Source organism: Delphinapterus leucas, chromosome 14, assembly GCF_059928025.1.
Source record: "Delphinapterus leucas isolate spDelLeu-1000000601 "Yukka" chromosome 14, BTC_Dleu_Yukka2, whole genome shotgun sequence".
In the NCBI taxonomy this organism is placed as follows: Eukaryota; Metazoa; Chordata; class Mammalia; order Artiodactyla; family Monodontidae; genus Delphinapterus; species Delphinapterus leucas.
This window is the reverse complement of record NC_143142.1, coordinates 87194124-87215210: the sequence shown is the minus strand read 5'-3', so window position 1 is coordinate 87215210 and position 21087 is coordinate 87194124. Positions and strand designations below refer to the sequence as shown.

At 52.3% G+C, this 21087-nt stretch overlaps 2 protein-coding genes across 15 annotated transcripts in view; one reads left to right on the top strand and one right to left on the bottom strand.

The window, feature by feature from the left end:
* MBP (myelin basic protein) overlaps positions 1-3665 on the top strand; it is a 109362-nt gene extending 105697 nt beyond the window's left edge. The window contains exon 10 of the mRNA XM_022560016.3: positions 2261-3665. Coding sequence (XP_022415724.1) covers positions 2261-2305 — 45 coding nt within the window. The 3' untranslated portion in view covers positions 2306-3665. The remainder of the gene's footprint in view (positions 1-2260) is intronic.
* A 6832-nt stretch (positions 3666-10497) lies between these two features.
* Positions 10498-21087, bottom strand: part of ZNF236 (zinc finger protein 236) — a 102440-nt gene continuing 91850 nt past the window's right edge. For 12 of the 14 annotated variants that reach the window (XM_089895331.1, XM_089895340.1, XM_089895332.1 and 9 more), the window contains 5 exons: positions 19003-19131; positions 17996-18193; positions 15755-15884; positions 13866-14042; positions 10498-13038 (listed from right to left, as the gene is read on the bottom strand). In XM_089895331.1, coding sequence (XP_089751457.1) covers positions 12914-13038; positions 13866-14042; positions 15755-15884; positions 17996-18193; positions 19003-19131 — 759 coding nt within the window. In that variant the 3' untranslated portion in view covers positions 10498-12913. Of the gene's footprint in view, positions 13039-13865; positions 14043-15754; positions 16680-17995; positions 18194-19002; positions 19132-21087 lie in introns of those variants that run through there. The other 2 variants (XM_089895333.1, XM_089895342.1) reach the window with 2 other exon arrangements.

Below are 21087 nucleotides of genomic sequence, written 5' to 3'. Positions count from 1 at the left end.
GCGCCACAACTACTGAGCCTGTGCTCTAGAGCCTGCGAGCCACAACTACTGAGCCCACATGCCACAACTACTGAAGCCCGCGCACCTAGAGCCCGTGCTCTGCAACAAGAGAAGACATTGCAATGAGAAGCCCGCGCACCGCAACGAAGAGTAGCCCCTGCTCTCCGCAACTAGAGAAAGCCTGCGGAGCAATGAAGACCCAATGCAGCAAAAAAACAGAAACACAAAAGCAAACAAACAAGCAAAAAAACCAGAGGCAGGACCCACTCTTCAAAATGTCAATTCTGAGGCAAATCTGATAAGAAAATAAATTCTACCTAAACGTCCAAGCAACAGAGACCATCACGATATACGTGTCTCAATTCTGAAACGTAGCAGTGAGACGGCGAGGATACAGACCCCGGAGGAGCTCTGGGTCTAAACCCGGAACTGCAGGGTTTCCACCAGTGACCCAAGCCTGGCCGGGAGGTTGCCTGCAATGCCCAGACCATTTCTGAGTCTCCCAAGACTTCTGAACAAGAATGTCCCAGGGCTGAACCCAGACGTCTGCAGTTAGGACGATTTCCCTCCTCATCTGGGGTTCTAACCCCGTTGGCTGGCTGACTTTGGGGAAATTATGCAACCTCTCTGAGCTTCAGCTCCTTCGACCACGCAAGGAGGATGCTACCAACGCCTCTCTCCATGTTGGCTTGCTCGTTCACAAGAGGAAACAGATGTCATGGATTTAGCTCGCGGGAGATGCTCAATAAATTGTAGGCACGATGATAGAAAATAAACCCCCCAAATTTGCCGTTTTTCATTTCACAAGGAGCCCCGAGGACATTCAGTGGCGTCTCCCGTGAAATGTCTGGCCCAGGGCGTGGGGAGCTGACTCCATCTCAGCACAGGTGTACTTTGTCAGATGGGGCCGTGACTCTGCTCCTGCGCAGGAATAAATCACACTTTCGAGGGAGCCCTGACAGGTTGATCTGCGGGAAATTCAGGGCACGGTGGGCCAGGGCAGACTGGATCAGGGCTTCTCCGGCAGCGGCTCTGAGGACCGAGCACACAAAGCTGAGCCGGGCTCACACGGGACCGGACCCGAGTCCCCGCTGAGGAGGGTGGCCCTGAGGCAGAGGTGACAAAGCCCCTTCCCTGGGAGGGAGCGTCTCTGGGTGATTCCTGGTACCTTCAGAGGTTAGAATTCCACAAACCTTCTTGCTTGTGAAAATAAAATTCCTCCAGTGAGTTGTTCAGCAACATAGGGATGTTTCTGGAAAAAGCAAAACCCCAAGAAATCAGAACTACCATCTCTCTGGCTGACTGCGTTAATTATAAGGATCTGGGGCCCTCGTGCTTCCGTCACCTTATTTCTGGTAACGTGAGGGATGGAGGCGTGGCCGAGGTCAGGTCAATAGGTGTCCGTCTGTCATCTGGTCAACAGGGTATTTCATGTCTGTCTTGCTCCCTGGGGTCAATTTTTCATCCATAACCTAAGAGAAAAGGGAAATCCAAAGAGACTAAAATTTGAATGAAAATTCAAAGGCAAAAAAAAAAAAAAGCGCCCTTTTCCGAGTTAATCTAAGTGACATCTGGGGTGACAAGTGCCACCTTCTCAGAGCCGATGCCCAGCCATGCTCCCTGGAAGCAGCTGTCCCCGCCCAGCCGTCTCCACCTCCACGACTGCCAACTCTTTTTTTTTTTTTAATTGCAAATTGTATTTGTCCAGAAAACATGTCAATTCACATGTTTTAAGACCCTGAGGTCGGAGTTAGTGGCCGGCCCCTGTGGGAGGCTGGTTTTCTTGGTGACGCAGAAGAGGGCTCATGGGAGGGGACCGTCCCCGGGGAGACCAGCTGAGCAGTGGCCCCTCCCTGGCGGCCCAAGCAAGGGTGTGCCTGTCACATCAGCACCTCAGCTCCCACAGAGGAGTCTGTCCCTGTCATCGTTCACGGGCCGCTTCCCCCGGTCCCTGGAAATCTCGGCCGAGGAAACGAGCTTCTTCGAAACCTGGTAATGTATCAGTTGAGCTTTTCACGCCCAGAAAATGCAACGTTCTCAGACGAGACCCCCAACTCTCTGCGTCCTATTTGCCCTGAGGCACTTGGAGGTCCGACGGGCTAAAGGATGCTGGAGACACGGGGTCAAAGACTTGCTCCGTGCGGCATCATTTCCAGCAACAGACCCAGAAGAGGCCCCGTGGCTGGCGACCCACTGACCGCAAGGACGCGGGGCGGCCGGGCGGCCCCGGCCCTCCTAACCCTCTGTTTCCTTTTCTCAGGGAGGACGAGACGGCCGTTCGGGGTCCCCAATGGCGAGACGCTGAAGCCCTGCCCCGTGTCCCGGAATCCCGTCCGTCCCCAGCTTCTTAACACAACTGCCTGGAAGTTAACCGCGAGCCGTAGATCCCTAACGTAGCCGCTGCCCCCTAACCCTGGCGACAGCGCACAGCAGGCCCCGCGCGCGGCCTGCCGGCTTCTGGCCGGCCGCCCCTCTGTCGCCTCGCCCTTGGAAATCAGTGACGTCCCCCGAGAGCCGGGGCCGGCGACCCTCTCCCGTCGCCGGCCCCCGTCCCGCGATGGCCCGGGGCGCGGCCCTGGGGACCACCGAGCGGGGCGCGCAGACCGTGCGGCTCCGAGCTTCCTTTGGTTTCTTTCCCGGCCTCCGCCGCTCACCCCGCGAAGCCTTTCCCCTTCTAACCGATCTGCTGGGCGCGGAGCGGCTTGGCGGCGGGCGCTTTGGTACGTGACAGGCGGGCGGGCAGCGGGGACTGTTCCGCGTGGTGGCCGCGGCTCACACACCCGGATGAGCCGGATCGGCGCGGGCGGAGAGGGCGCGCGGGGGCAGAGTCGGGCCGGGCTCTTCTGGGAAACCGGGCGGCGACGGCACAGGCTCGGCGGGCAGCAGAGCGGCCTCGCCACGACCGGTTTCCACCCGAGCCCGGCGGCCGGCCGGGAGGTGGCGCAGCTCGGGGCGGTGGCAGGAGTTTCCGGGGAGCCTCGCGGTGGCAGGCTGGTCACCGTGAGCGCGAAGGTGACAGGTGGCGTAGCTCAGCACGGCGGTGCACACGGCAAACACTAATCTCTCCCCCCCACGCCCCCCGCGGAAACGTAACCGTCCCGCCCGCTTCCTCCAGGAAACCCACTGACGACGAGTACGCTGGCCTTTCCCGAATCGCCAGCCGAGCACGTGGGGATGGGCAGAGGTCCTCCAATCCCGCTGTTTCCTAACGCGAGCTGACATCTCCTGCGCTCCCCCCGCTCCCCGTAACCTACTGATTCCCGCCTTTTGAGTTCAGCATCTCTCCCACAAGCCCTCCAAGGAGCCCCGCACACCGGCGTCAGCCCCCCTAGGATGGAGATGAGGACCTACTCAACATAACGCCCAAACGCGACTCTAATCCCCTTCTAATTTTGAATGTTTCGTGTGGGTTTAATATAATGTCTATTAATATATAGCCTCAATGATGAGAGGATAAGAAAAAAAAAAAGGAAGAAAATTTACGAAACAAAACCTCCAAATTGCTATACACACACACACACACACACACACACACACACACTCTGCATCTTTGAGCTGACTGTTGACTGAGTGACCTCCATTCGTGGCTACACGCAACAGCAAGAGCTGTGACCCTGGGTCTCGTGGAAAGTATGCACTGTTCTTGAATACTGAAATAAAATACACTTTTAATGATATTTGCATGGCCGTCTTCTTTGGCTTTTATTCTGGTCTGTGGAATGCGAGCCCACGTAGAGCAAAACTCAGAGCTGATGTGAGTAGGCGTCTTACTGTCACAGGACAGAGCTGCCTCTCGGCACCCGTTTGAGGAGGTGGGTTATCATCAGATGGTTTGTGTATCAATAAGAGAAAGTGGAGTAGAGGCCGCTGTTAGGGCACTGAGTCTCTGACTCACAAGGAAAGTAATTTTTAATTTATCTTTAAACAATCCTTTAGAGTATATTTACATTTCACTATCTTACCAGCATACCAGTCCCCGTTAACTTGAACTGAAGAATCTTTGAAAAATGATTTTTTGCCACGCAGAGACGATGACAAAGATAACTGACACTGGAAATTTTATGTATAGTTGCTTTTGGTTACAAGAATTATCTTTCAAAAAGGTAAATGGAAATCTTATGTTTTGCTTTTAACAAACCACTGGTTCCCTTCCGTCTCAGGAGCAGCCCTGAGAAACTCACAAATGCCAGCAAGGGAAGCGCCCTCCCCATCGATTGCAGGGTGACACCGGCCGTCCTCAGGGAGCACCCAGGCTCAAGCGTGCTGTGCACTTCCAATCCGACAATAAAAGCCGGCCCCGCCCAGTAGCCTGAGGCCCCATCCACGGGGTAGATAAGACTCCAAGCCATGCCAACCCCCAAACCCCTTCAGACCAAGGGATTTGGAAAAGCATGCAAAGACATCACATCTTTTCAATTCTGCTCTTCCAGTTGGCAAGTCTACTTTAATGTTACATATATAGAAAATGCATTAAGTGGTAAACCAAGGGGTGTCCTAGAATAACACAGCGTTTACCATGATAATGTGATACTAAAATAAAATGACGCAAAATAGGAAATGAACCACGGAAGGGGTGTTCTCACTGAGCATTTATCCAAAGCGGTCTGCATCACCCCCCTCAAGTTGAAGGAAATTAGCTTACCAGGCGGAGCTCCAAGAGAAGTGGGTGCTGGAACCCCAGCCGGGACACTCTTCCTCATCTCACTGTGCTCACCCCGAGGACCATCGCTCGCAGGGTCTAGAGGTATCGGGAGGGTCTATTGAACCAAGAAAGGCTCTTCCCACCAGGACAGGAAACCACAATGATCACGCTTTCCAAGATATCGTATCAATCTGCACAGCCACCTCCACGCCACTCGGTCCAGACCGAGAAACGTATGTGGCCTCCTGTCCATCTGGGCGGAGGATGGCCCGAGGAGCTGGTCCAGGGTGCCCAGCCCGGCGGGGACAGCCTCTGGAGGGAGGGTTGAGGTCGGGAGCAGGTCAGAGGTTAGCGGAGAGGATGTCGGCTCAATCCATGGGGCTGGCTTCATAAATCGGGTGCGGGCTGTAAATTGGAATTGGGATTTTGGGAGGAGAGAGAACTGGGGCCTGAGGAAAACACTGAAATAGGGAAAGAAAAGCCTTCTTGTAGCATCTGAAAACGAGAAGAGCCAAGCCTTTAATTAAGTCTATTAGGGCTGTCGTAACACTATACCACGGACTGGGTGGCTGATTTTCTTTGCTCGGGGTTCTGGAGGCTGGAAGCCCACGGCCAAGGTGCTGGCAGGGGGATTCTGGGGAGGCCGCCCTCCAGACGCCACCTGCCTGCTGGTTCCCCGCGGCCCCTCCTCTGGGCACGTGACACACTGCTGGTGTTGCTCCTTATGAAGGCACTAGTCCTCACCCTTAAGACCGCCCTTAAACCCTAATTAGCTCCTAGAACTCCTATCACACTGGGAGTGAAGGCTCCAACAGACGGATTTGTGTGGGGAGGGGCACCAGTCAATCCACAGCAGGTGTGTGTTTCTCATGCAGCGACAAGTATGTCCTAGACCCCCATCTGGCAAGAGTTTTAATTAAACCACAGGACTTTGCAGTGAGTATGCTTCCTTCTTTCCCCAAAAAGGTAACATGAAGTGAAGCATCTCAGTGCATTTTCTATGGCGGTTTTTCTCTTGTAAATAGCGAAGAGTCAGGGAATCCTAGGCAAAGCGGCGTAAGGGGGGGGTGCGCAATCGCAGCCCGGTGAAGCCGAGGGATGGGTAACCACCACGGGCTGTTCACTCCAGTGCATGACCCTGGAGCAACGTCCTTTGACAGCATTTGCCCTGGAAGCAGAATCAACCACCTAACTTTCGAGAAACATGCTGATTTCAGTCGGGCTCTCCCTTGCCCCCCAGACAATCTCAACTTTGTCCCCAGGGGGAGGGTGACAGCTCCTCCTCTCACAGCCTCTTCTCAGCTCGACTTCCCCCCCGCACCGTGAAAGAACACGGGTTCGCCCAGCACCCGAACCTCACCAACTCCAGAAACTTGTTGCTCGGTCAAGACCCGAGCACGCCTAAGATGACCAGTCCTTCGACCGCATCCAGACCAGCTAGGGCCCCTGCTGCTCGCAGCCTAGTTCCAGATGCTGGTGCTAAATTAAGGAGAGATTTGGAGCAGAGCGCGGAGAGAGTGACTGACAGGGTGCACAACAGCCCCCGAGGGGGTGTCCTGATGGCCCGGGAGGCGCTGGATTGGCCGCTGTGCCCATGGCACCTGCACCAGCAGCATGGTAGCCCTGGGAGGCCCCGACCACCTCGGGGGGCAGAACCTGGCCTCTGACGAAGCCCCCCCGGGGAGGTGGGGACGTTGCCCGTGGAAGACACCCACTGGACCCAGAGGCCAGTGACCGGTTCACCTCCCATAACATGAATTGTGGCAAAATCACTTATGATAATGGGGCTGCTGCACAGGTGGGCAACGTCCTGCCCTCCTCGGGGACGCCTGTCTCTGCACCTTGGCAGCCAGACCTCAGAGCAAGACAAGCAACACAGGCTGCTGCAGTGACCGAGGCGGGGGGACCCCAGAGTGCTTGCGAGTCCGTGTGGATGCTCGCTTCCCCCGCTGAGGAGGAAGGAAACGAGGAGGGGCAGGGCCTGCAGGCAGCCAGGAGCCAGCCAAGCAGCAGAAGTTGGTTGTGCGTCCGGAGGCGGGGCTCTCACTGTTGGAGGGGGAGGGGATGAAGCCTGAAGTGTTGGCGCATCTACGTGAGCCCATGGTTTCACGTGTAGACGGGTGAAAAGTCTCAGATCCATGATGAGTGCGCGCGCGCACACACACGCACACACATACATATACACACACACTCTCTCTCTCTCTCTCTCCCCCCCCGCCCCCCCCACACCACCACTCAGCTCTTGGCTTCTAAATACCACGCTCCACTAGAGGGAGCCAGGGCTTCGGGAAGAAATGGCTGGTTCCAGCGCTGGGACAGGGAAAGGGAACAATTTATTGGGCCAGAAAGTAAGAAAGCACTCAGAGAGTAACGTGGGCGTGTCAAAAGGACTCAAAGCTACCTGAAGGAGCCCCTACTGGCCAAATCCAGGACGATTTGAGAGTCAAAATAAGGAAGGATCCTGATGGATTGCAGCCATTAAATAAAACAGGAAGCCACAAGCCCAAACCACCATAAACACAAGAATAAACCACCGAGGGAGAAGAGGAAGCCCGTCCTCAAAGTGGAATACCAGCTACTGATGACAGAGGGAATGAAGGGACCTGCAAGCAGGGAGACGCCGGGGTACCACACAGAGGCTGTCGGCGGGATGAGGCACTTGGCCGCGTGGTCGGAGAGCCTCTCACAAATACTCACCGGTTACAGAGGGGAAATGGTTACAGGGTTGACACCGACAGCATCAGTCATGGGACACGTGGACACTGCGTGTCACCTTGATAAGACGCACCGAGAAGAGCATCACCTCTGTGATGCAGGACCCGGCCCAACCGGAAGGCACGGCAGGGCGGGGGCGGCTGCTGAACTCGCTCTCAGTCGTCAGGGTAACGGGAACCACGGCGACATGGGGAGGGGCGTCCCGGGTGAAGAGGGTGGAGGTGCTGGCACGACCCTGCACCGGGTCTGCTGCACAAAGATCTTATCCTTCACAGGTTCGGCAACACCGGAAAGGGGTCTTTGGTGAAGAGTATAAAGATTTCTCTGTGCCACTCTCACAACTTTTCTGTAAATCTGAAACTGCTTCAAAGAGTTTACACAAGAAGGATAAAGATTTCGGATTATTAAACTTGAGAAAGATAATTCAGAGACAACCTAGAAAACAATGCGTGGTGATGAGGGGGCAGATGGCCACCTGTTGTTCACCTCCAGCTGAGATCACATCAAGACGAGCTACTTCGTGTTAATCCGTAAGAATTTCTTCCCCTGAAGCCGCTTAACAGGGTAACCTACAATCACCCTGTTCTGATACTAAACTAGTGGCATAGAACCATCTCTTCTGGTCGATAGAGAATTTAAAAATCAGGGAAACACCTGGTTATTGGCAGAAAGGAGAGGGTGGGGCTGTGTGTTGCCCCGTTTTTCACTTTTTCCTTAGAGGGTAGAGGGATTTAACACTTTAAAGGTACTGCATGACAGTAACATCTCCTCAGTGATAGAAATAACACTATGGATGGTGCAGAATAAATTAATCATTGACATTTGTAAAAAAAAAATTTCCATTCATAGAGTATGCTGAGCCGGGAACGTATTGCCAACAACTGTGAAGCATGGTAAATTCTCCCCACCTGCCGGCTTAGAAGAAGACCCGCCAGCTTCCCGGCGGCTGGCAGGAGACTTGAGGCTCCCGGGCCAGAGAGCAGGGGCTGGCAACTCACAGCAGGAGGAGGCACCAGAGCCCCGGCGTCTGTGTTGATACCCCAGGCCCCGACCTCCACACGCAGCCCAGAGCGGGCCAGGTGATGCCTGCACGCAGGGTGTCGTGTCCTGGGAGAGGAAGCAGGGCTTTGGGAACCTGAGTCTCCAATAAACACACAGCAAGCCGGCCTGACCTCTGCTTCGGTGAGACATGCCTTGATTACAAGGGTCAGTAAGAAAAGCATCACTTGGCTCTGGAGGAAGATGTCCTTTCTCCCGAGGTCGTATTCTCTTCAAACTGCCTTGAAGAGATCGTGGAGCAGAGATGGCCAGTGCCTTACCCCTAACACTTGCAGAAATGAGACAGACCCCTGGAGAACTGCCTCCCGATACACCACAGCTCACTGGTTAAGAATAGGTCCTCGAGCTGGTAAGGAAGACATCTAATCAACTAATTTTACAGACCAGAGAAGTGAACCGAACTGCCTAAAGACAGGCGGCCCGTCAGCGCCCTGGCTAATCTGACCTGAGGCCCCAAGGCCTGACTTCCCAGCTCTGCCCAAGCCCAAGACGCGCCGTAGACTCGCGCCCTTGACTGTGTTTAAGTATCAGCAGCAATCTTACGCCACCAAAAAGCCACGCTCTCCGGAAAAGCTCGGCTGGGCCGTGTTAAACAGTTGCAGTCCACGGTGGAGGGAACAAATGGGCCACGACCTGATCACTTCTGAAAGAACAGCCCCCTTCCCCCACCCGCAGTGAACCGAACTGCCTAAAGACAGGCGGCCCGTCAGCGCCCTGGCTAATCTGACCTGAGGCCCCAAGGCCTGACTTCCCAGCTCTGCCCAAGCCCAAGACGCGCCGTAGACTCGCGCCCTTGACTGTGTTTAAGTATCAGCAGCAATCTTACGCCACCAAAAAGCCACGCTCTCCGGAAAAGCTCGGCTGGGCCGTGTTAAACAGTTGCAGTCCACGGTGGAGGGAACAAATGGGCCACGACCTGATCACTTCTGAAAGAACAGCCCCCTTCCCCCACCCGCCGTATTTTGAACACTAATAGAGCGATATTCTTTCTACAAACAAGCAATGAGAACAGCAAACTTCTTACCGTTCCCTCTGAGCAAAGCCCAGGAAAAAATAAACATCACCTTAGCTGTTTCAGATTTACATAAATCTGAGTGATGATCTTTTAATGTTAAAAATGTGTATCTTCATGAGTTATCAATATCCTTCTGCAAAGAGGAAACTCCGTGGGAAGAACAGAAACCCACCTCCTTTTCAGAGTTCCGTCCCTGTACTAACGCACGCACCTCCTGCGCATAAATACTGGTGTTCTTGTAGAACTCAAGCTCACAAACGGCAATGGGCAGGAATTACAAAATACTCTTCTGGGGAAACACTCGCTAGTTCAGTGCTGACACTGGAGGAGATGGAAACTTGGCGCAAGGATGGGAACTACTCACTTTAGGACCAATTCTCCTCGTCCTGTCAGTAGCGTGCTGTCAGAGGATAAGGAGACATTTGAGGGACTTCCCGCTGAACCAACAGGCTGCAGGCTGAGCCCCATTCTTGCAGGACCCTCCAACCACACGCCTGCCTTTAAGAGGGACAAAGGAGAGCCTGGGGCAGGGCGTGGGAGTGCAAAGGTGTTTCCATTTGCATCTACCGCCATTTCACGCAGACGCGACCACTTGTGCAGCTCCCTCCTGGCCCCCAGCGGCCTGTGAGCCACATCCCAGTTTCCAGTTCAGTATCATGGGTGGGAAGGGAACGCACCCTCCTTCGGCTTACTTAAGGGCTTCACCGTTACTTTACCACAGAAGACAGTTAAAGACAGTCATGCCCTTTCTAAAGGCACTACTTTACAATTCTACTTTGTTTTCTTGCCTGGTCATTTTATGACCAGGATACCGCTGAATATGGCCAACAGTGAAAACAACAGACACTGCTACCTTACACAGACGGCCTGCCTGTCATCACACCATATTCGGATTTTTAGTTTGAAGATCTGCAAATAAACCTTGCAAGGGTAGCGTTCGTCAAGCGCAGAGGTACAGGAAAATATCATTAAAATGCTTTTCTGTAAAAACGTACCTACCTGAGCTTGAAAGGAATTCATGTGCCAAACTATTTTAAATATTTGAAAAGAAAAAAAATTAATCACATTTCCTAACTTCATTTTTTATTTATTGTTATTTCCAAAGCAGATACGCTATGATGAGATATTTTAAAAAATACAATTATCTATCCTCAAAACCCTGGTTATGCAGGAGACTAGAAATCTCTTGTCAGAAGACTTTTTATCAACCAGTAAAGTATAAAGATCAACCTGTACTCCACTCCACCAAAAAGTTCAAGTGATATTATGTCTTTACAAAACCTTATTTTTCAAGGAATATCTTGCAAAGAAGCAGCTTTTATAATTAGGAAGTAAATCAAAAGAATACATTAATGTCTTGTGTTTGCCTGATAATAAACTGAGAAAACTCACAAAACAGATTATTGATAGATTTTTTTTTTTCATTAACCAAAATAAAAGTAGGCTTTAGATTCACCTGGTAAGGCCTTACTTGGGCAGTGCACCAATACAATTCACTGAACTATGCTTTCTATACAATTAGGAATTAAACAAACCCCTTTTAGAGACTGACCTGAGATGACATTTAATGCTGAAACCAAAATAAATAACCTAGCAAAAACAAAATTTTTAAGATTTCAATCATTTCAACTTCGGAGATATTTGTTCACCAAAATTAATCAACATTTCTAAAATAGTTTAATACAAAATTATAAAAGAAAAGTGCAATAAAAGCAGAACCTTTAAACTCTGGCGCAATGACAATTATTCTGAATAACAGACTGCAGCCAGGTATACACACTGACATCCAAGAAAAACCTCAGGATATACAAGTCCAGCATCACAAGAATAAGTCAAATAAGGCTTTTTTTTTTTTTCCTCCCTTAAAAAAATATACAATACATAAACCAGTTTGAAAAAAAAAAGTAATATTATTTAACAGTTTTCTGACTTAAATATTTTCACATAACAAAAGGTTTTATATCACTATCAATGTTACTTATATACATATGCCAGAAGCGTGAACAACAAAAAATCAAAAGACGCCCCTTCAAAAAATAACAGTAAAATGTCTCTTTCTTCAGGAATCTGAAATGAGCTCCTCTCTTAATATACAAAGTCCATACAATATTTATATCATAAAACTGCTGTCTTCTGAAACCAGCGAGGCAATGAGAGAGAAAATAAAGGCGATTATTTTTCAGGAAAAACAAAAACAAAAAACCAACCCCAGCTTTATGTCACAATGACAAGGATATCCATTTATTAATAAAATGAATACAATACTGCTCTGAAGTGCTCGCCGGGAGGTAAAAACTCTGTCGCTCTCTCTGTAACTGGGACTAGTGCTTATTTACAAAATATACTGTTCGGCCACACAGAGGCCCATATATCTGTATATGTACATATGTATTTATATATAGAACATATAAATAATTTCAAAGGAGAGATTCACATGAAGTAAAGAAGTTTCCATCTTTGGAATGCTGTGGGAACGACACACACTCCGCCCCAGCGCGGGCAGCGCGGGGTAGGATTTGGTTTGGGACATGTTCAACGTGGCACCATTGATGATACTAAAGAATTCCCTGAAATAAAAAATACACCTGCTTATGCACGAAGAGAAAACCACGGGGCTCATACAGGTTCTTACCCTCAAAGTACAAATACACTTCTTAATTACTGAGGCGGACAGGGCTGCAGTCCCTTTGTTCCCAGGAGACCATTCTGTGATTTCGGACCTGCAGTGCATGGCTTGTGCTTCCTGCGGTAGCCCGACCCATGTACCCGAGTATTAACTCGGGCAGCGCGAGTGGCATCATCCCGCGCGGACGGCTGGATCCTCACGTGTGTGTCAGGCTTACTCTACTCCCTGGGTGTACGCCCCAGACACTGCATTCTTGTCACTAATGATTAGATATTTGTAATGGAGAGAGAACTGGTCCGGCCATCTCTCAAGGTATTAGTTATATTAACTTATGGTAGACTAAAAATTAGAGTCAATTTCTACTAATTTCAAAATTCACAGAGAAAAAGATGGAAAAAACTTCCCTGCGTGTTGTAACGTTTTTTCCGAACTTCATGCACCTATCTTATGTTTGTTTCATGAGCTATGCTTCTTATAACAGAAAGCATGAAGGAAAACCTAGCTGGGTTTTTCCACGTTAACTTCTGTCTTTGCTAATACAAAGAAATCACACTACAATGAGAGTCCGATCCAGTTAATTTCTTTTTAACTAGACGCACTGGCCACGGAGTAGGCGAGACTGCTGACGTAGTACCTGAGTTCAGTGATTTGCAGAACAACAGCAACGTGCTTCCACCTTTCCCAGCTTTCTTCCTGAAGTCTCTGAAAGCCAATGATTCTTTAGATAATTTTATAGCTAAAAATTTTATAGCTATTGTGGTAACATTTTTAGCACTTGAGGCTTCAAAACAGAAATCCCAAGTGCTTTGTTCTTCTCCACACTTCACTCTGGAAACGTTCTCGGGGCCGGGCTGCGTCAGAACACGTTGGCCAGGGTCTGCCACTCGCTCGCAGGTTCCGGCTCCACCTCGTCCAGGTGGAGCGCGCGGCTCAGCACCTCCCCTCCGTGCTCCTGGGGGACGGCGGGTTCCTGCAAGGTTCCTGCCGTGGTGATAAAGAAAGAGTCCCAGACATTCACTAGCACAAAATTATTCACATTTAAATAAGGACAACTTAAACGGAGACAAGAAATTCCTAAGTTGATTTGTTTTCCTTCCCGGTGAAAAAAGAGTCATCTGAGCTGCAGGTTTCATAATTCTGTCGGTGACAACAATTACTGTTACTTGAGTACGAACGCACACAGCGCTCGTTCCCTATGCTCATAAAGCCTATGTTCGTATGACATCCTTGATGAGCGATTACTAATTAATACTAGTGATAACGACAGGCACAAGTTTTCTAACAGAAAGTAAAGCACGAAGCACTAGCGTGTAGATGTTAGAACTTCCTCTTCCTCAAAAACTTCACAACATGAAGGGTCCTACCCCTGTGGCTCCAGGAAAGCCCTGGGCACTACTCCCGCCACGCTCAGGCCCTCCGACTCCCCTCGTGGTTACAGCACCCAGACCAGCAGAGCAAGCCCAAGACGCAGGCTGTAACCCTCCCTGACTTGTCGGAGACACTCCGCGGGCTGCATTCCAGCCCCCGCCCCAAGCCCCCCGCCCCTGCCTGTCTCCATAAAGGGTGCGGGCATTCCTGGACAACGCGGGAAACAAGGCGGACAGAGGGACGCCCCCGCCCTGCCAGCACCGATGTGGGGGAGTCAGCTCGGGGACGCGGAGGCCCGTCTGTGGAGCCACAGGGCACAGACTCGCCTGACCCGGACCCTGAGCCTGAGGCGGGGACGCAGGGCCAAGCCCTCGGGGCCGGCAGGGCGCGGACGGCTCAGCGCACAGAGCCCCGCGTGCCGTGCAGCCAGGACGCCTCACCCGCGTAGCTGTGGGCCCGCTTCATGTGCAGCTTCATGTTGCTCTTCTGCGTGAAGCCCATGGCGCAGTAGCTGCACCGGTAGGGCCGCTCCCCCGTGTGCTTCTTCACGTGCACCTGCAGCGCGCTCTTCTGGTTGAAGGCCTTCTCGCAGAGGGTGCAGTGGAATGGCCGCTCCCCTGGGGACAGGCAGCACAGTCAGCGTCCCTGACAGATGGCGCTCGGCGAGCACACACACAGCACAGAGCAACTCCGAAGAAGGGATGCGAGTTTAACAGCAGGCTAAGGACGTTCCTCACTCAGGATGCTAACCCACAGGGTTCCAGCAAGGCCACTCCATGGGGAGCCATGAAAGACACCTTGATCAAAAGCTACGGAAAGTCCTAGAAGCACCCAGAAATAAAGGTAGAGCACGTATGGTTCAAACAAAATGTTTCTAATCCATTTTGAGCAGAAAAGCAAAAAGACATTAAGGACATGGGAATATCAAATCCAATTGACTAAAAGTATGGTTTATACGATATGTTTCAAATGGTACTTAATTGCTTTCAAGCTGACGTGGAAACTGACAAATGGAGGGAAAAGTTGCCAAGCGTGACTTCTGCTGGGGGCCTGCCCAGGTGAACGCCCGCCCTACAGCCACACTGCGGAGCCCGGCCCTCCCCACGCAGCATCTCTCTCTGCTTCCACTCCCTGCGGCCCTGGCAGTCCTGCCACCCCTCGCTGTCACGCACCCACTTCCAAGTCCCAGGGACCGGGTCCCTTCCTGCCCCAGGGCCTGGCACAGCCCTTCCCCCTGGCCTTGAAGGTTCTTTCCCACGTGCTCTGCCTCGCTGCCTCTCGGGGTCACGTGCCAGCACCCCCAGGGCTGCCCTGGGAGCACCTGGTCCTCAGCCCCCCAGGTGTCCCTCCACAGCCGACGACAAAGGAGGTCTTCCTGCAGCTCGCCTAGGGCAGGCAGAGTCCTAAAAATGGCCCCCAAGGTCTCCTGCCCTGAACTCTGGGCCTGGGACTATGATGACGTCATGCCTGAGAAACAAGAACGGCCACAGATGAACTAGGTCGCTCGTCAGATGACTGGGAGTGACCAAAAGGGAGACTGCCCTGCGGGCCCACTCTGATCACACCGCCCTCAGAAGCTGGGATTCTCTGGAGACGGAAGGGGAAGCTGAAGACATCGGGAGCTGGAGTGAGGACGGGGCACCCACGTGAGCAGGGATGTGGCCCCAGTGACAGCCACAGGTGCCCACTTTACACACATGCCAAACCCTTCACGTGCATCTATGCTAGAAAAAAGGGCGGTCGTTTCTCTTAATTATGCTTTTGAACGAACGCATTATGAAGTAACCGCACGGTTGTTTTTCACTCAAGAGCTACTTGCTGGACACCCGGTGGGCGCCGGGTCTGCGCTGACAGGCAAGGGGCATCCCTGAGGACACATGGCCCGCAGGCCGGGGAGGGCTGCCGGGCACCTGCTGACCACACAGGAGGCCCTCATGCCAGCCGGGGCACCAGCGGGGCAGGGCCTCTCGGGAGGAGGCAGCCGTGTGAAGGTGAGTCAGAGACGGCCGGCAAAGGAACAGAAGGGCTGGGAAGACGATGACCCACCAGAGAGCACCGGGAAAAGGGTGGGCGCCAGACAGAGAGCTGGATACGGGGAGAGACCTGCCCGTGGCCGGGGGGCCTCGGGGGCTCAGGGAGGTCTGGCGGGCTCTGCCGGGGGTGCTCAGGGGGAGCCTCCGAGGGCTCTGGCCCGGCTTCCAGGTGAATAGAGGCCTGGAGGAGTGCACAGAAGATCAGAGAGGGTGGGAGGCTGAGCCCGTGGTCCCGAGGAGACGGAGGGGCGGAGGGGGAACGAAGCACGGCTGTGGGGGTCCCGCTGCGCGGTCACCTGTGTGGATGCGGCTGTGTCGCTCCAGCTGGCTTGGTTTGGCAAAGGCCTTCTCACAAGTGTCACATTGGAACACCCTCGGCTTCTGAGAGCTCAAGGAAGGACCGGCTTGATGCGTCTGCATGTGCTCCTGGTAAAGAAAAACACACATGTGAAGAATACTGAAGATCATAGCAGAACTTTACAGACTTGAAACAGGAGAGGAAAAACCGGCGCAGAAAGGCCCGTCAGTGGGAGGAGGACCACAGGCTCGCCTCCGATCGGGACCCTCCGTGGGCGTTCCCGGAGCAGAGTCGGAGGTGGTACCTGGTGGATGGGAGACCCAGGCTCCCCCCCGAGCCCCTGGGCTGCATCTGGGTGGGGTGGTGTCTCGGCCTCCCTCCCTGTCGGCCACCGTGACAGTTGTTAGAGGACCGGCTGGATATTTTGCAGGATGTCCCTCAACTGAGAGGTGTCTGATGTTTTCCTCATCACCAGACCAGGGTTGTGGGCTGTGGGGTGTGGGCCGTGGGGAGTACCGTGCCATTTCCATCCCACAATATCATCACTGCTGGCACCGACTCTGATCACGCAGGTAGCATCTGTCAGGTTTCTCCAGGGAAGGGCGGCCATTTTTACCCCCTCCCATCACATGCCCTTGCTGCCGCTCGCCCCTAAGGAGTGGGGCCACCCCCTCTTGGGGGCAGCGTCCACAGGGGCTACTCGGGATTCTTCTGCACGGGAGACTAGCCTGTTCAGTTGGTCACGTTTCCACCAGTAACGACCATGGAGGTTTTGCACCGTGGGCTATAATCCAGTTCTACTTTGTTTTTTTGCCCCGGCTGCGGCAGCTTTGGCCCCTAGGAACTCTCTCAGCTGCGCCCGTGTCCCCCGACGCGGTCCCGTCATATACTGCATGTGGGTGTGACGGGCACTTCCTTATTTCCTGGCACAATGTAATTTTTAAAAAATTCCAGATTTCTGAAGGTCATCAAGAGAAAGTAACTTATAAGTATTAAAAGGCCAGATTTAGTATTTCAAACTGTAGATGTTTATGGAAGAGTTATGTCTATATATAGTAACATATACGATTTTAAACATCTTAAATTTTCTTGAACCATTTTTATTCTTTTCCCTCTTCAAAAGGATTTCTTCTCTATCAGGCTGTAACGTTAGTATAGTTATAATTTCTGTACTGTCTACTAAGAGCTCAGTGCAGGCCTTAAGTGCTTTATATTCCTCAAACTAACCCTAAAATGTAAGTATCAACACCCTTATTTTATAAAGCAGGAAACTGAAGCTGCAGACGGTACGTGACCCGACCAGGAGCACAGAGGCTCTAAGTGGCAGAGGCAGAGGCACACAGAGGTCGGGCGGGGCTGGGGGCCCCTCAGGCATAAGGAGTGCTCGCCAACCTCGCCGACCTCGGGCTGCAGCCTCTGCAAGAAGACTTCGTTTGACAGTCAGTGTTTTGCTTTTAAAAACGAACATGGAGTCCTCTTTTCAGAACACATTAATACTGGGGCTTCTCATCTCAGAAAACAGTAGAAAAAGAGGCGAGAGGTGCCAGGCAGATGGAGGCCTGGAGAACAGAAAGCCGGCTTACTGACTGACCGCCTCCTCTAAAGGCCCTGAAAAAGGAAGCGTGGGATTCACTGTGCGATCAAGCGCCACAGGATTCTCGTGCTTTTGGTAACTAAGCAGCAGCAGAGGAGGGGCTCTGGCCCAGAAGTCACAGGCCTGGGCACTCCCCCTGACCAGTGGTCCTGGAAGTCACATCACAGTACCCTTCCTCATTCTTTCCTCTACTGTGTGGACGTCCCAGAGGGGGACCCTCAGGTTGTCCCCAATGACTGGCAGCTACGAACAACGCTGACCTAACCCTGAGCTCGGGCGGGCATATATGCCTTTGTGCCAACTCTCATGGTGGGAGCCGCTCTCGCGTGGTTAGGTATCGCCTAATTCCCCTGCAGGACGCCAGACCAATTCTGCAGCCTGCCAGCCATCACGGAAGTTCCTGCCTCCCCAGAGCCCTGCTCATAGGTGCCGACAGAGCTCTCATACGTGTCCCCGCGATGGGAGAAACGGCATCTCAAGGTGATCTGTAAATATGTTCACCTCCACGGGCCTTTCCTCGAAAAGAGACGGGAACCGTGTCGCTCACTAGGAAGAGTCCTGACCCCACTGAGTCCTAGGCCCGTGCAGCGCCTCTGACCTGAAGCGAAGAGCAGCGACGCTGGCGGGAGGGGGGCGGGGGCGTACCTTGAGGTGCGTGGCGCGCTTGAAGGCCTTCCTGCACACGGGGCAGACGTGGATGCGCTCCCGGCCGTGCATCTCCTTGCTGTGGTGCAGCAGCAGGGCGGCCGAGGCGAAGGTGCGGCCACACTCCAGGCACTGGTGCAGCCGGCCCTCCTTCTCGGGTTGCCCACCCTGGGCCAGGTTAGGAGACACGTCCGTCACCTGGAGCAGGTCAGAAATCCCGGCTTGACGGGACCGGCGCGAGGGGTACAGGCAGCCCTGCCCCGAACCCAGCCCCGGAGCTCGGCAGTCATCTGTGGGAGGCGGCCGGCCTCCTGACCTCCCGTGGGAGCAGCTGCAACGAGCAGCTCAGGCGTGCCTCAAGCACGCTGACCGGGCAGGCTCTGGGAAGCAGAGCGCGGCGCCGGCTGGGACCCCAGCCGCAGACCCGGCCCCCAGGTCACTTGTCGTGGCCACTGCGGGCGAGGTCCTCAGCCCTCGTGTCTTTACTTCTCTGCAAAGTTCCAGGAGTTTTTAGGCCTTTATATGTGGAACTCTGTCATTTACTACATGTTCGTCCACCCTCACCCCCGCTGCCAAACTGCGTTTAAGAAAAAGGACTAGTCAAAGGAGAAATAGGTCATGTACACACACGTGAACGTGTATACTATGAAAAAGTGTAGCAAGACTTGAAAGAATCAGCAAAGGTATGACAGGAAATCCTACAAAAGGAACAAAGGCAAGTAAATGGCCACGTGCAATCTGATCAGTGGGCAAATAAAGAAGATACTGATAGATTTAAAACTACACTTCCGCATTACTGGAAAATCATGGAACAAACGAGACCCAGTGCTAACCCCCCACCCCTGGGTCCTCCCTGCTCAGCACCTGCTCGTCTCTCGGGAGACACACCTCCTCAGGCTGGCGCCGAGCCCGGCCATGCAGGACTCTCCAGGACCCTCCATCCCATCCCTTCTGAAGCTACGTTTTTTGAAAACTATGAGAGATTGTGGATAAAACGTGTGCTGTACCTGATAGGCGATTTCTTCACAGGCTGCCGACGGCTGTGGAGTGGGGCTCACCAGGATGACCTGGGGCGAGCCCGCACCCCCAGGGCCCGAGAGAGCGGGGTCCGTGAGCAAGGCTGGGAACTGCTGACCCTGGCAGAGGTGATTACTGCTTTAGAAGTTGTGACATGATCAAATCCAGTTGTAATTTAAAAGATCTCTTATGGCGCAGTAACTTCGGAAAACAAGCTGGCAGGTCCTCAAACGCTAACCACGGAATCACCATGTGACTCAGCACTACCGCTCAGAGGAACGGAGACCCGCATCCACTCGAGGCCTCGCACAGGAGCGCGCAGCAGCACTACTCACGACAGCCCAGACGGGAGCACTGAGAGCCCCGATATCCATGAACTGATGAACTGACGGACAAGACGCGGTACAGCTGTACGACGGAACAGCATTCACCCATAAAACAGGATGATGACGCGCCTACAACGTGTGCAAGCCAGCGAAGGAGGCCAGTCACAAGGACCAGAGTCTTATGATTCCATTTATGGGAAGCGCCCAGAATCGGCAAATCTACAGAGAGTGGATCAGTGGTTGCCAGGGGCTGGGGGAGACCTGCAGGGGTGGGGTGGATCTGGGGTCGAGGGAGGGACTTGGGGAGTGACTGCTAACTGCTAATGGGACAAGGGTTCTTCTCAGGTGATGAACTGTTCTAAAATTAGATATGGTGATGGTTGTACAGCTCTGCAAATATACTAAAGACCATTAAATCGCACACTTTAAATACACGGGTGAACTTTACGATATATAAATTATATCTCAGTAACCTTGTAAAAAAATACATATATATAAAGAACATTTGTCTAAAAATCGACATAAAAACAACTTTGAGTCTTACTGCCACGCCAGCACACCTTTATCAACTGACTGTGAATCTGAGACAGAGAGAGAGAATGGATGTGGTGAGGGCAATGCAGGGAATGAGTGCAGAGACTAAGTTCAACCTAAAGGGACCAACACTGTACTGCAAATGCGGGCTCCATACTAAGAACACAACTCGAGCTGCTACAATTAAAGCTGATTCGAAGTGTATTTCACACATCCTCAAAACACTCACTCAAAACCATGGATTTGAAGACTCCCCATCAATGCACGATGCAAAGGGGTAAGGGGTCACACGGCCACACAGAACATGGCCCATGTCGCTGGGGGCCTGCAAGCTGAAGGAGAGGGCTGCTGCTCAATGCCCTCACGGGACTGACACAGGCTGAGCCCGAACCAGGAGGACAGAGGCGAGGAGCGGGCGGGGAGATGAAACGCAGGGCCAGACGGCGCTGCGAACACTTCCTCCACCAGAGGATTTCAGGTGCACTTCTTACTGCAAAGACGCCACCCAAGGCAGATGGGGAAACAAAGGCAACGGGGTAGAATATGGGATATATGGGGCAGAAAATAAATTTACAAGGTCATCTAGATTCTAGAAAAAAGAGAGCTTCAATTAAGATTCTTTACTTTCCATAGGCAATTTTTTAAAAAGTGAAATAATATTTTAGGTATCTCCATCCATCAGTCCAATTTTCTTACACAAACGTGGGATGGATTGAAAAGTTCCTATGTACCCTAATAAAGCATCATGTCCACTACCCCCCTTACACAGGGAAGTCGGTTGAATATTGCTATCTTCAAGTAGCAGTTACTGCTGCACTTTTATGTGTCTGTGGCTGGCTTTGGCCCCCACTCTGATTAGACAGTTGGTACCCAGTGTTGGTACCCAATTTTGAAAAATTAATCAAATTTGTCAATCAAAATCAATAAATTCACATTTCCTTATTTTATTAATCAAGAACAAATACAACTGCTGGCCAGAAATTCTGACACACCTGAAGAAGTGCTGGCTCAATAAATTCATATATTCCCAACTAAAGCTAAGACATTTGAGACTCTTAGCTCATACAGGTTTATCAAGGGGAAATTACAATTCCTTTTTGTTTTGAAATGACAACACTGTAGAAGAGATCAGCAGTTGTCAGGGGGAAGGGGAAGCAGACGTGGCTAAAAGGGCAACCTGAGGGATCCTTGTGGGGATGGGCATGTTCTGCGTCC